The sequence below is a fragment of the Opisthorchis viverrini genome, assembly GCF_000715545.1.
Source record: "Opisthorchis viverrini unplaced genomic scaffold opera_v5_353, whole genome shotgun sequence".
NCBI classification, from domain to species: Eukaryota; Metazoa; Platyhelminthes; class Trematoda; order Opisthorchiida; family Opisthorchiidae; genus Opisthorchis; species Opisthorchis viverrini.
The window spans coordinates 496,152-509,930 of record NW_008752011.1 but is presented as its reverse complement, the minus strand read 5'-3'; the positions used below and the strand labels follow the sequence as shown (position 1 = coordinate 509,930).

The 13,779-nt window shown below is 42.6% G+C and overlaps 1 protein-coding gene across 1 annotated transcript in view; it reads left to right on the top strand.

Moving 5' to 3' along the window:
- Positions 1-519: 519 nt before the first annotated feature.
- Positions 520-13,779, top strand: part of T265_15113 (hypothetical protein) — a gene marked incomplete at both ends in the record, with an annotated part of 47,614 nt that continues 34,354 nt past the window's right edge. The window contains 5 exons of the mRNA XM_009176641.1: positions 520-799; positions 3,475-3,761; positions 8,268-8,723; positions 11,435-12,057; positions 13,328-13,629. Of these exons, the coding sequence (XP_009174905.1) occupies positions 520-799; positions 3,475-3,761; positions 8,268-8,723; positions 11,435-12,057; positions 13,328-13,629 (1,948 nt within the window). The remainder of the gene's footprint in view (positions 800-3,474; positions 3,762-8,267; positions 8,724-11,434; positions 12,058-13,327; positions 13,630-13,779) is intronic.

Below are 13,779 nucleotides of genomic sequence, written 5' to 3'. Positions count from 1 at the left end.
CAGCTGGTACATTGACAATGTCCCTTGCTCTTAATTTGGGACCACAAAAATATTATCTGCATATTTTGGAGTTTTCCTATCTAATTAGATCTTCGAATAGCATTCCAATGCTTGCCATGAAAACATCCGCCAGGGAGGGACCAAGCAGACCTCCCATGGCAGCATATTTACTCCATTTGTAATGCTCATTCCGGAATCTGAAACTGGCATTTACTTCAAAAGGTATAGACAGATATTTTTGTTCTACTCCTAGTACTCCAAGGTTGCTGTAGTTAAAGCGTACAAAGTTCCACATATATTTTAGGATTTCAAGTAAGGGCACAGTTTTGAACAAAAGTATGTTATCCATACTTGCTGGGGTTTTGATTTTGTATTTCTAGCTGTGCTATCAATGCGGCGAATTCTAAACTGGAGGGATATAAAAGTTGTCTCCTTAGTTTCGCCGTATTTTCGGTTTATTCTGTGCACATTTATGGTGGCATAACAAAATGAGTGTCTGCTTTTTTACAGATTCCAATTATGAACCGCGATCCAGTTGTGACTCCGCAGAATCAAAACGGCCATCATACTGGTTTGCTTGATAGTGTATCCAACTCAGTGTCGCTCAGTCAGAAGAAATCCTATTTATCAGATATGTATCATGTCGAGCCAACCAGCTTGAAACTGTCTCATGTGCTTTCCTGTCCCTCACCTTGCACGGAACTTTTACTCACACCGGATGGCGAGGTGCTTGTTTTTGCCTGTGAGGCAATCATTGTACTGATGGATATTCGCAGCAAACGGCAGCAACATCTCTTGGGTAAGCACACTTGTGTTCTTTACTCTCCTGAGGTTATTAGTTCACTTGAACGGATACATTTGCCAGTGGATGCTAATCGGTTTGGAATGATTAGATTGATGCCTCTCCGGACTCCATTTAGATAACAGAATTGTTTAGGTCCAACCATATCAGGTATCTAAGTGGGAAAAGTTAGCACGCACCTCATACCTGTTGAATTACTAGATTTACTAACTAGGCTTACCGTTTCACAGACAAGGTTTCAAAGGAATTCTGAATTAGTAGGCCATCATATTGTTTCTGACCATTATGAATACATGCCGACGTCCAAGTAATAGATGGAGTCTCGTAGCTTGAGTTGAATAATTTGCTGGAAGCAATTCTTGGAAACCCTTCCATGACTTCATTTCCCCAGTGCATTGAACAGTTCATACCTTCTCCTTAAAATCAGCTCATCAGGTCTACTTAGATAGATAAATCACGTGATTCTATGGCTGTCAGATATTGCTGTTTCCTCAGAAGGTAGCCAAAAAACAAAGCAACAATTTGGACTGTGTAGTTATGGGCAAGCTTGATCCATCAACTTTGTTGGTCTCACTTAACAGAATTCCAACACACAACTACTGACAATTGTCACTTAGACAATCCGGCTAGGAAGTAATAGAAATCTTGCTACTGGGACCGGTCATTGTAGAGTTTATAACCATGCGCAAGAGGCCCTCACACAGTATGGTGCTAATATACAACAGTGATCTACTTGACTGCCTTCATTTCACCTTTTTACTCTATGGTCCGCCTTCCGCGAGCTCTGAAATGTGTTCAGTTTATGGTTTTATGTAGATTGGAATAACACCAGGGTGCGCAGACCAAACAGTTCGGCTCAGAAGCCTGGTTTTGGGGCAGCAGTGGTCGGGTACGACCATCACAACATGTCACTACAAATGTCCCAGCTTCCAACCTGGAGGGTCGTGGGACTGTTAGTCTCACCTGTATTCGTTAAACACCCTGTGTTGGTCACACGGATAGTCTCTTGGAAGGCTTAGTTGGTCAGTGCGGTGCACAACTCATCACACCATGGAAAGGACTAGTCTGTACTTAGCGATCTTGTTTGCGATCGTGTACGGAGAGTTTAAACCTCTGGCATGGTGTGTTGAGACGGACCCAGTTGGAAAAATCATGCCTGTCGAATGACACCGATCGTCCAGTAGAATAACTTCAAATTCCACCCTTAACCGCATTGTCCCCAATTTTATGTAGGTGTCTTGGGATTCTGCTGACATCAGCAATTGATGCCCTGGTAAGAATTGTCAAGACTGTGATTTAACGTTTTATCTGTCTATCTTCATGATGGTTCCTAGCGTTCAGCTGTAGCACCCTTCCGGTGCCTAGCTGCCATGCCACCCGAAGGAAGCACGAGGGCTGGGATACTGCCAGGTTGCCCAAGCCTAGACAGGGGAAGTCGAGTGGCGGAGGTCGGATTCGAACCACGGACCTTCCGGTCAGTAAATTCGCGCTCTAACCACTTGGGCCATCTCGCCCCCATGATGGTTCCTAAGCGTCTTATGTGTGCAGGAAAACATGCTGTGGTGTGCAACAATTTTCTACTTGGTTTGGTTTTCTTCCACAGAGAAACCAGTGTATTTTTTTACAAACCTAAGTTTTATTGAGTCTTAGAATTTCTGTGGAACCGTTCTGAAGCCCAGGCAAAAGTAGGGGCAGATTTTCGACAAAGTTTGTGAGGTCACTGAAAACACGATCGGTCAAGTCCTACTTAGAAAGTTATCAGCTGGGCCTAGTCACTGACATTCCATCAACTTAAACATTGTATTGTGATTAAGTTGATCATAGTAAATTCAGGCGAATTTTGGATGATTCTCTTGTCAACATCATTTTAACGGCCAAATTAGTATTTATAGCAAAAAACGGATAACTCTATTCTTGTGACGCCGTACAACAGATTGAAAATTACCGGCTGAAAGAGATTTATGTTGTTGCGTTTTAGGTGACAAACGTCAGCCAGATTGACTGACTGACAATTTCCGAGCTTTTTGTCAAAGTTTCAACCATCTGTGTTTTCCCCCAAGAAGATTCACTTTACATGAAGTCTGTCTGTCGAATACTAAGAACTAACGCGCCGTGTTGGCCCTTGCTCTTTACTGGTGTGACTAAACTTCAATTGGTCAAGATGCAAGACAGTTTGTTTTGTCATCAAGCAGTTCACCTCCAGAGATATGGCGTTGACAACTGCTCCGAATGATGGTTTCTTGGATAAAAGCACACGTCACGTTGTCCGAGTTGCTTCTTTTTCTGAATGGATTGTTCATTCGCTCAAATTTCAAAAATGTTTCCTTTGCAACCAAACATACTTTGCTTATGGTCGACGGCTGATTATAAGTGTAATATGTTGGAAGAACGAATGTTGGGAATGCTCAACAGTTGTTCAGGTCTCTGGAACCTGGAAAGGTTAGATTTTAAAAAAATAATAGATCTCTTCAGTTTTGGCACATGGGAAAAAGAAATCTGTCCGGTCGTTGAAGACACGCGACAGAGTTTCATTTAGTTCAAAACATATTTTGAATGATTCTTCCTGACATCTTGAATCTCTGCACTAGTGTGGAACGCTACCATCGGCACATGTGTTTCCATGCACTTTTCGGCACATATTAGAGGACCGTTTTCTTTCAATTCCTACACAGGTCACACCGATGTTGTTACTGGGCTAGCCATCGATCCAGCAACGCGATTGTTGGCTTCCTCACAGTCAGCCCCGCCGACGTCATATACCTGCGAAGTGGGAGTTGTACACCTTTGGCGTTTACCCGACAAGACAGCCTCTAACCCCACACATCGACCAATAGGCACAGGCCGAATGGAATCCGTCAGAACATTTAACGGCGTTGCACTTTCTGAAAACGCCGAATTTCTACTCGCCCACGGATGCGATCACGCAGGAAGCGCAATGATCGTTGTTTGGAATGCAAAGGTGAGTGAGCTTCAATGAAATTTCATATGAAATACTTGCATGGTGACTGTGAGATGGAGCCTACCTATTGAAAACTGATTTTTTCTAGACTATACCCTACATAGTTCGTCTACTGACGTAGGCACCAGTTTTTCGGCATTTGTTTCCACTAGGTGAAAAAAATTCGGGTGAATCTGACTGACCTTCCAGCGACAGAAGAGAAAACCGCCAGCTGACATTTTTAACAGTCAAAGTAGATCGGAGTCAGAATCAAGGAAGTGGGGTTTCCTCAATCATAGTTTTCCCCCTAGAGTGAAGTCAACCAATGTGGAATTGCCTAAAAACACTCTACAACCGTTTCAACTTTATTAGGGATCATCAAGGATGTGCAGCGCACGGAACTCCGGAAAGACTCGAACTCGTAACTACCAGACTAGTAAATGAGGATTAGGTTGGTTACGAGTGGCCAATCAGTATTTTAGTCAACTCGCAAGTCACGTGATTGCATGTTCACTGGCTCTCTAGGTGACTCTAGGTGGCTCTCTAGGTGTCGGAGGAACGTTTTACGCGATTTGTGAATTATTCTTCCCTTGTGTTACTTGTACATTTTCATAATGCCAAAAGATTTTGGATCTTTTAACGATAATTATCGAAAACAGCATTGAGCAGTAGCTTTATTACTCTATTGGAAGTCATTAGCAGTACGCAGCAAGTTCGGATCAGTGAATCTGTCGTTTCCGGAAAGTTCAACAATACTATCTCATTGGTCTTCTTTGAGACCCATCAGTCTGGTGAAGGTGGGTTGCACGTGACCATTTAGTTTTGTGCTTGAAGGTGATGTATATAGGCCAGGTATCTATCGACCAGATTGCACTTCTAGTGAAATCGATTTTTGATGTAATTCTTTACTCAACCGGGTGTTGGCTAAGTCAAACAGCTGTCCGACTATTAGAGCACGATTAGAAAGTTGGGATTTAACCACACCTAAATAATAAATCTACGATGATTTTCCCAATTTACGACTATTTGAATGATTTTTCTGAGCTGGTCGAACCGACTGAAAGTAAGAAAGCATTTCCAGTGTGCAAGTAATTTACTAAACATACAGTAATAAAGTGCTGCCCCTCTCCCGCAAAGAGAGTGTTCTCTGTCTTGTTTCGAAAAGAGAATGAAGTGTTTCGAACTGACATCCCCATCTCCCCGAATCATCGGTGAACCAAACTGTGGCAGCTACAATCACTGTACGACAAATACGTGGTTATTACAGCTGACAATGAGGATGTCATCCACTTGCATTACACTGGTTAGGTTCTCCCCATTGAGAGTTGCTCCCAAGAAGTCAGCATCTCTATTGAGAATTATCCTTTTTGAATATATCATCATCTACTCAGAACTATGGCATTGTAGCCGGCTGATGTGACAATAACGGCTTTGTGTTCAAAACCTGTTGTTTTGTTTGTCTATAACGCGATTTACCCACTCAGTGTGTGAAAGACTAGTGTTTACAGTAAAATCAATACAGTACAACTATTGGTGACTGGAGGTACCTCCTGAAACTGTCTCCGCAGGACTTCACAGAAGTACTTCCTTATGAAGACCTGAACTTGGCCTTTACTTCAAACAGACTTGAGATATCGCTGCAAATGGGGTCGCTTCGAAAACTGCCTTTCCTAACGGTGCATCAAAAATGCATGTGCCCTCAAGGATTGTACATTTCCAAGAAAAGCCCCATTCATGTCGGCGGTCAGAGTATGCACTGTGTGAAAGGAGCACTGCAATTTTCTATCTGGTAAATAGGAATCACATTTCCACTATGCGAAACCGACTCTGGTGCAGACGGTTAACCGTAATGTGAGAATCAAGCTTATAAGAACATATAGTGATTCACTGTCTTACTACTCATAAAACAGGTGCGCTTTCAACCCATATGCAGCAAGAGTTTCGATTATCCAACCTACAAAGGTCAACCAACTGCCAGCCCATCCAGCTCTATTAATGTTCAAAGAAACCTTGAGCAAACATGCTGATGGAGTAGAGGTTAAATGCGTTTGTTCGGCTGTCTGGTTGGCCCATGGTTACTTTGACCTTGGACCTGGAACCTGAGCTGCTGAAAAATCCTGACAAGGAAAAAAGTCCAGATTACTAAGCAAAGAACTTGGCACGTAACGAAAAGACAAATCTCGACAAGCTTAGTGAGTGAGTATACATATTCTCAAATTACTCTGCTACCCCAAAAGGTGTTGGACTGCTGCAGGGTTACCAGCAACCTTAGTAGTATGGTGCTTGTTCTGGTGTAGCAGTCCAAAGTGATATTTCTAGCTTGTTTTACCACATAATTATGTAATAAAAAAGAAGGAACCCAAATGAGGAAGAATAACCTGGTTTGGATTTAGCCACCGAGACTTTATTCTTCCTCTGAGGCAACCCCTCCCAATACTCAAAATCTCGCTTTTGATTACTTCCCAGCATCGGATTCTTTCAGCTCCGATCCCATGAGATAGGGCATTGTAACGACCTGGATTCGTAGACAATGTGCATTCTAGCAGATTGGATGGCTCCCTCTTGTTTTTGAGTTAAAAACGCTAAACATCTCACGCCTGTTGTATTTTCTATGTACTTACTTTCGGGTTATTCACTGTACGGGGATAATGACGGCCCTTGGTTCCATTGGTGAGTGATCAAGAGAACGATCAAAAGTTTCAATCTTCTATGATCACGTAAAAGCCATTGCTGTCTCCTTGTAGATAGAAGCCGAGATGGCTCAGTAACCACGAAAGCTCAGTGGTGAGGACTGAACTTACCGACCAGAAGATCTCTAGTTCGTACCATCGAGGCATCTCGACCAACCCTCTCTAAACTCAGCTCTCGTGCTTCCTTCGGGTAACATGGCAGTTAGGCACCAAAATGGGGATTTAGCTAGACTATTTGATGTGCTTCGATCCCTTATAGCTACAATGAAATCGCGTATGAAATGAACGCAAATGGGAATTCATATGCTGCCTTCTAACTGGCTCCAGCGAACAATTCTGTTGATCACATCGTAACAGATCATCAGCTGGCGCTACTTGCTATGCCGAAAGCGGTAGTTTTGACCGTAAAGTGTCACTGAATCGATCCAAGTGCGCTGTGCGTCCAGTGGAAAAGCTACCTTATTTTTGCTTCGCATTCTGTCAGCATGTAACTTTGTACAGCCTTTTCAGAGTTCTGTGCATACCAAATTAAAACGGATAATAGATTCGGTGAACACCACTTTGAGTGGTATCTACTGCGAAGCTGAACGTCTTAATTTAGCCAGGAAACGGGGATGGGAAGAACAGTTGGTGGAGTGAATGGAGCATCTCACACTTTACTCGATCCTTTCTAGGGTATTTGTTCGAAGGCCTGCAGTAACAGTAAATTATTCCCAGACATTTCCTCCGTACGGCATTCAGATTGGGGAGAAATCTCCTTGCTAGACAGCTAGTGGTTTTTACTTTTTTGTGGCTTATCAAACTGTTCTAGTCCGTGAACCTTACATCCTAACTGAGCCCAATTGCCACATAGTTGGTAACATATGCTCACTCGTATTAGGTTTTTATCAACGAGGCATTCCGGTAAATAGTTACTATGTTTCTCGTTTATGATAATCTTTAGCGGTACATTTTCCCGGTGAACCACTTCTCAAGTTTACTAAAGACATTTCGATTGGCCACTGCTAGTTTTGTCGTACTTGAAGCTCAATAGGTGAGCATCGTATTCCAGTTTCTGTAAGCCTTATGTTCTACCCAGATACCAAATTGTAAGCCTTTGACGAAGTACAAGCCGGTGCCAACTACAGCCGTGTTGGTTTAATCTCTCATTTATGATGTTCTTCAGTCAAAGTACTGCACAAATACTGTCTCACGTTTTAGTTGGCACGAGATTCGAGGCATCGACTTTCTTGACAAGAAACACTGTTTACCATAACCGGTGATTCAGATGGTGCTCTGATGGTCTTTCTATCAACAAACACAATTAAAAATGTGTTTATCACAACTAAACATACAGTTTGGTTTTCAAGCAAAAAATAAAACTGATGGGAATCGAGGGACCGGGTCTAATTTATGATCCATAAGTAGGGCAACTTTACGCCACTAGTATAAGCAATTTTGTATTGAGGAAATAAAATCAATATCTCGAATACCGTATCAAATGTAATATCAGGTAGCCGCTGTGAAACAGGTTCAGCTGTGGGAAATTCAGCTAGGATTCAGCTGAGCGTCCCGTTAACATCATCACAAACTCTTTTGGTTAATTGTCCTCAGTGTGGTTACCAGAAAATACCATTTTTAGTCGATGTACTAATGCACTTTGAACTATTTCGAAGGTCGTTTCAGTACTGGGTAAAACCTGTTGCTGAGGAATAGGAAGGAAACATTTGCACGCTGCTGTACACGGAGCCATATGTGCTTTCATCCGCCGAGTCGATTATTCACGCATCTGATTATTTTGTTTTCCCTGGCATCTTATACTGAATACATTATCTTGCTGTATTTCCTTATATTACAGGCCGTTGCGGAAACCGCGGTTTTACCACTGGTTACCTACACATTCACGGGATTCCGACCCCGACAATTAATCCCTTTGCCTCTGACAAGTGAAAGTGAACGAAACAAGACTGGTGTTGTCTTGCGCTTCATGACTACGGAAGGCTTTGAATTTTGCAGGGAAGCAGAAAGCCAACGGTTTGAATCAAAACCTAATCGAACAGAATCCGGGTTGTGTATCTGGAACCTACAGGAAAGTATTGACCAACAAACATTGGATCTAAACGCAAAAACCAGAAGGTCTTTTCGCTCTGCTCAGTTCACGTTGCTCAGAGAGGCTCATACACCCTCAGATTTAAATTTCACTGACTGTTGTCTAAAGCCTGGAAAAGGGCAGTGCAACCGAGAAAACGGTGAAATTTCGTACACTCTCTCTTACTCGGCGATAATGTGCTCCAGCACAGGTCATCTAATGGAGGTGAGCTATATTCTTCCGCAAAATGTCACATGCACTCAGAACACTAGAGAGTTTAGTGTAGGGAGGCATCGACTTGATGTATATCGCATGAAGAAAGAAAACCTTCACCGTTGTAAAGTTAAGATATTCCGGGAGGGAGAAGGTCACAAGCTTTGAGATTAACCCGGAACATCCTCGGAATGAATCGTCCATGATCTGTTAGATTGTGGTTTATAGTTTGAAAGTGTTATAAGTGTCTTGAAAAATTATGGGTGAAACGGAAACTTAAAAAAAGCGTTTGCGGTGTGCACAACACAGTACCCCAGTAGAGAACGGCAAGCACTTCACAACAGGAGTTTTGACTTCACTCGGGAGTGACCTCATCCTCTCAGCAAAGGCTGATTTATATACAACCACGCCAAAGAAAGGTTGCCACACACAAAATATTGTTGTCTTCAGAGATTGTGCATAAGTTCTAAAATTGTACAATTTGCCAAAGAATTGCAAAAAGTTGATGACAGTCTTCAAAATCAAGTTTTACATCAGAATATGGATTTGTGTCCGACTGAGTTTGTCCCGTGGCTCAAGTTGAATAGCTGTCATTTTGAGTGTACTGTTCGAGTGTCGCTTCAAAATGGAACAGATTCGTATATTCCGTGGCCTCGATACAGTGTGATTTTGCCACGCACGCTTGATCGATTGGCTTTCCAATTACCCTCCTCACATTTCTGCTGAAACCATACTTTATCCTAATGTAATTGATGTCGTAATATGAAACGATTTTCATCCAGTAAAAAAACCGCGAAATTTTTCGGCATCATCCAAGGTCATGCGTAACTTGCGGATACTCATGGAGCAGTTTTTGCCTTTGGTCTAAACAGTTTCACGGTAAAGTTATCAGTGTTTTGCAACACAAAGCTTGGTCAACTCTCGAAGATGCGTTCTGAGTAGTCTTACAATGTTAGAACAAGGGTACATCCAGAATGGTTCGGAAAATTACTCACTTGTATGCTGGTTCCTTGAGCCACTAAATCGCCGGATTCCTCAAAGCATTTCAGCTTCCTGTTGCCTATCGGCGGTGAAATAATGCTTAAGACGGTATCTGGACTGGCTTGAAATTACGAGAAGATCCCGTATTATTCAGAAGGTGGTATGCATTATCAACTGTCATTCACCGAAAAAAAAATGTTTTTGTTCGAAACTTTTGCTCACAATAGTTTAAAAGATGGCAGTCGTGGCATGGCATTGCGGGACAAAAGTTATTACGATAAGCTGGAATGCTTTGGGATCCAATGGCCCTCGTGACTCAATCCCAAGTGAGTCACGTCAGTCACAGTTAAACTAATCGTACGCACCATGACACCTTCTAGCTGGCCTGGGCCCTCGTGACTCAATCCCAAGTGAGTCATGTCACAGTGAAAATAATCGTTCGCACCCTGACACCTTCTAGCTAGCCTGTCGTGCAATATTTGCGTGCTGTGACTCGTGCATACTGTAGCTTGCAGAGACGCTGGATCAATTCCACTAACAGCGTCATATTCCGACAAAGTGTAGCTCAAGGGCATAAACGTCTCCTTATTGATTATTTTCATTAGTGAAACGGCCTTTTCCCGTAGATCTCTTTCCTTTGTTTTTCACCAAAGCTTGGTGTTGTATTGTTATCGAGGAAGATATTTGTCATTATCATCTCGGACGACATCCTTCATTGAACCAGTAGGCCGTGCACAAATTCCTCACCATAACTTCTCTCAAAGTGAGCGCCAGAGGTTTTGCCTTTTTAAAAAGGGCGGAAAAAGCTGAGTGCTGTCTCCTGGAGGGTCAACTTGAGCGTGACCCCGAATTGTAATAATAGTGCGTAGATGAATGGGGAACTCATTACGAAAATAATCGAGAAGCTCTACATGAATCTGGCGTGGAGCACTTTTTGTGGAATCTACTTTGAAATGTTTCCTTGCAAGGATCACAGTGGTTTGGTCGATCAGTACATTAAATGCAAATGTGAGTAGTCAGTACATTTTTGATGAGGAACCGCTAGGTTCGACCGTGTAGTTTAGTCAATACAAACCAAATGAAGAAATGAAATATCATGCCGACGTGGGAAAGAAAGATCGTGCGGACAAAAGCTGAAAAGCTGGAGTAATGATCCTATATTTTAAACTCAACAACGTATCCAAGGTAGGTACTGAGTTAATCCACAAACGGACAGAGCATTGGAACCTTCAATGTTTCACCCCCGGTCACCCACGGTAACCGAGACGTCCACATACAAACCTCGGTGTGTGAACGCTGTGTTAATTCACCGTTATCGACCACAAAAAATATTCCATAAATGGGTTCAGACATTTCGACTTCATTCGCGTCGAATTCTATGAGGATGTTCATGCTGACTAGACTGTGCAGCTGTGGAGCTACCTTTTGCGGAGGTCTATGATTATTCTGCTGATCTATGTGGAGACATGGCAGAGGTTCAGAAGTACAGTCTAGGTAGGCGAAACAGACGTGGTCTTTTGTTGTACTGAATAACCATTTTAAACAGGAATAAAATTTTGCGATACTGTAGACAATAATATTGGTTCGTCCCCAATTAATGGCCATTCCTTCAGTGCAGAATTATTTTTATTCTGTATTATTTTTATTACNCTAGTTTATTTTATTATTTATTCTATTATTATTATTGTTATTTCATTTATTTTCAAAATTCAATATTTGATACCATCTTCCGAATTATCCAGTTTGATCCCAACAGCTGTGAAGTTCTTCACCTCTATCGAATCATTAAATATCGACCGGATGGCAATAAAGGAGAATCCTCTGCGAAAATCTACCACTTATCAGGCCACAAAGAGGCGACAAAGTATGCAGACTGCAAACCAGGTGTTGGTCTTACAAACCTAGCATGGATCCAGCAGGACTTTCCCACCCCGCATGGCTGGCTAGTCACGGGGTCAGATGACGGTTGCCTCAGATTGTGGGACGAACTCAGCCCAACGGCAACCCCAAAACTGGAGGTTAAGTACGCTGGGCCAATCTGCTCTTTATCAGTATCCCTGATCGAACCTATTTCAGAACGGCAGGATGTGTCCAAAGACACTGATGGATTACCTTTCGCTACCATCGCCTTGTCAACAAAAACCGGTGGATTAGCAGGGCTGATTCTGTCAGTCGAATACCCGTCAGATTGTTGCGGTGGAGAGTCAGGCTATCCGAAGCTTGATCGGAGTCGACCGGTCATTTCAGGTTGCACACCGATGCGGCTGTTATCCTGGCCATTGGACGGACCCATTGTCAGCACCGACCTAGTATCCTTCAATCCCTCGGGTTCCTGCTCCATTCTCTGTATCGCTACATTGCATGGGTGAGTTACACGGAAATGTGATCTGTTCACTGCATCTATCATTGCAGAGTGTTAATGTTCCGTTTATGCGCTAGACCCGACGGTATTTACGACCCTCATCACTTCAGTGTGTCCTTTGAATTTGCTTGTCTAGAAGGTGTCCACTTTTGACATCAGTTGAAACATGTACGGAGTTCTAACTCATTCAACGGACAAAAATGTGCCTTTATGGGACGTTTAAAATTGCTCATTACAGATGAACCAGAGAGTGTATTTTCATATGAAGAATGTCGTAAGCGAGAGATTCAGCTGGAATTCAGTTCAGTTTCCCGTAAAATCAAATCAGTTGTAGGTGGTTTGGGAATCTGTAGAGCCTAGGTTCACATCACTCTCTAATAAGAACAAAAAACTCTTCCACTACATTCTCCTCCAGTATGGAAGAAGGATTAAATAAAAGGACAGTTTTTAAATATGAAAGACAAATTAGTTTGCTAAAAAAACTTATCTTGCCAACTGCGCACAATTTGGACTCAAGTAGAAGCTATGGTGGGCAGAAATCCCTTGATGAGTCCCTAGACTGGCGGAGTTAGTCGTGAACTGTCGACAAGTTCAAGCCTTTCTTTAAGCTAGCGTAGAAAAGATCTCCGACCGTTACTGACAACCGAGTAAATACTGGCATCCATATAAGTGAGGACAAATAGAAGCTTAACTTGGCTTTTTCGTTGTTAATTATTGCCACTAACTTCAAAGCCGTCAATTCCGCCTACTTGTCATAAACTCTAAACCCTTAAATTCAGTGGAAATTGTCTTGCATTATTATAAAAAAACAGGTGACTTTTGCTGGTGACAGTTACTCCTAATTCTTCTAATTCAACCAACCTTCCTCAGTTCCTAGGGGTGCTTACTCTGCTCAGTCTTTTCTAAGTGGAAAGGGAGCAGTGGAACTGAGTTTTGCTTGAACTGCGAAATAGTTCGCAGTGTCAGATGGGATAATGTGGGTCCGTCAAGGGAGTAGGGGAAACATGCCCTTCTTGTGTAGGCCCCAAGGTTGAAGTCCCTGGACGACCAAAGGAGCTTCAGTGGAAGCAATGGTTGATTGCAAATCTATCCAACTTTCGTCTGAACTAACCGGAATAATACATCAAAAACACTGGATTTTCTGCGAAAAATAGTGGAAGCGATGGAAATTCTGCAAGGCTAACTACTACTCACAAGTGATTGTTCACTTGTAACAACAAACAGATGAATTTGTTGCGTCGTTTACAAGACCACTATTATTCATTTATTTCAGATCAATAAAAATTTGGAAGCTCCTGTCTTCCACATGCAAAGTCGGAGTGTCAAAGACTGAGTTTCCTGGGGACGTCTGCCTTCGTAACCTACCCTTATTCGATTTGCGAGTTTCGGGTGACCCCCCTTGTCACGTATCCTTGCAACCCGCCGTAATCGAGGGACAAACAAGCGAGATCACGGATTATTCATGGCTTCGGCTTGGCTGTGGCTACCGTGGAACTGGCCTCGTTAGGATATTTGATCCTTCCTCTGCCAGCTTGTTGTACACATTAACAACTGATAACATGTGCGATGTGACAGGTGAGTTAAGAGTGGGCTCCTCTCGCATACCAAGATATATCCTAATGCTATTGATCATAATACGTCAAAAACTGTGACAGAGGAGAAGTACCAAGCAATATCAGACAGAACTGTCAATGAGGAACTTGACTTCGCTTTATATATATATAT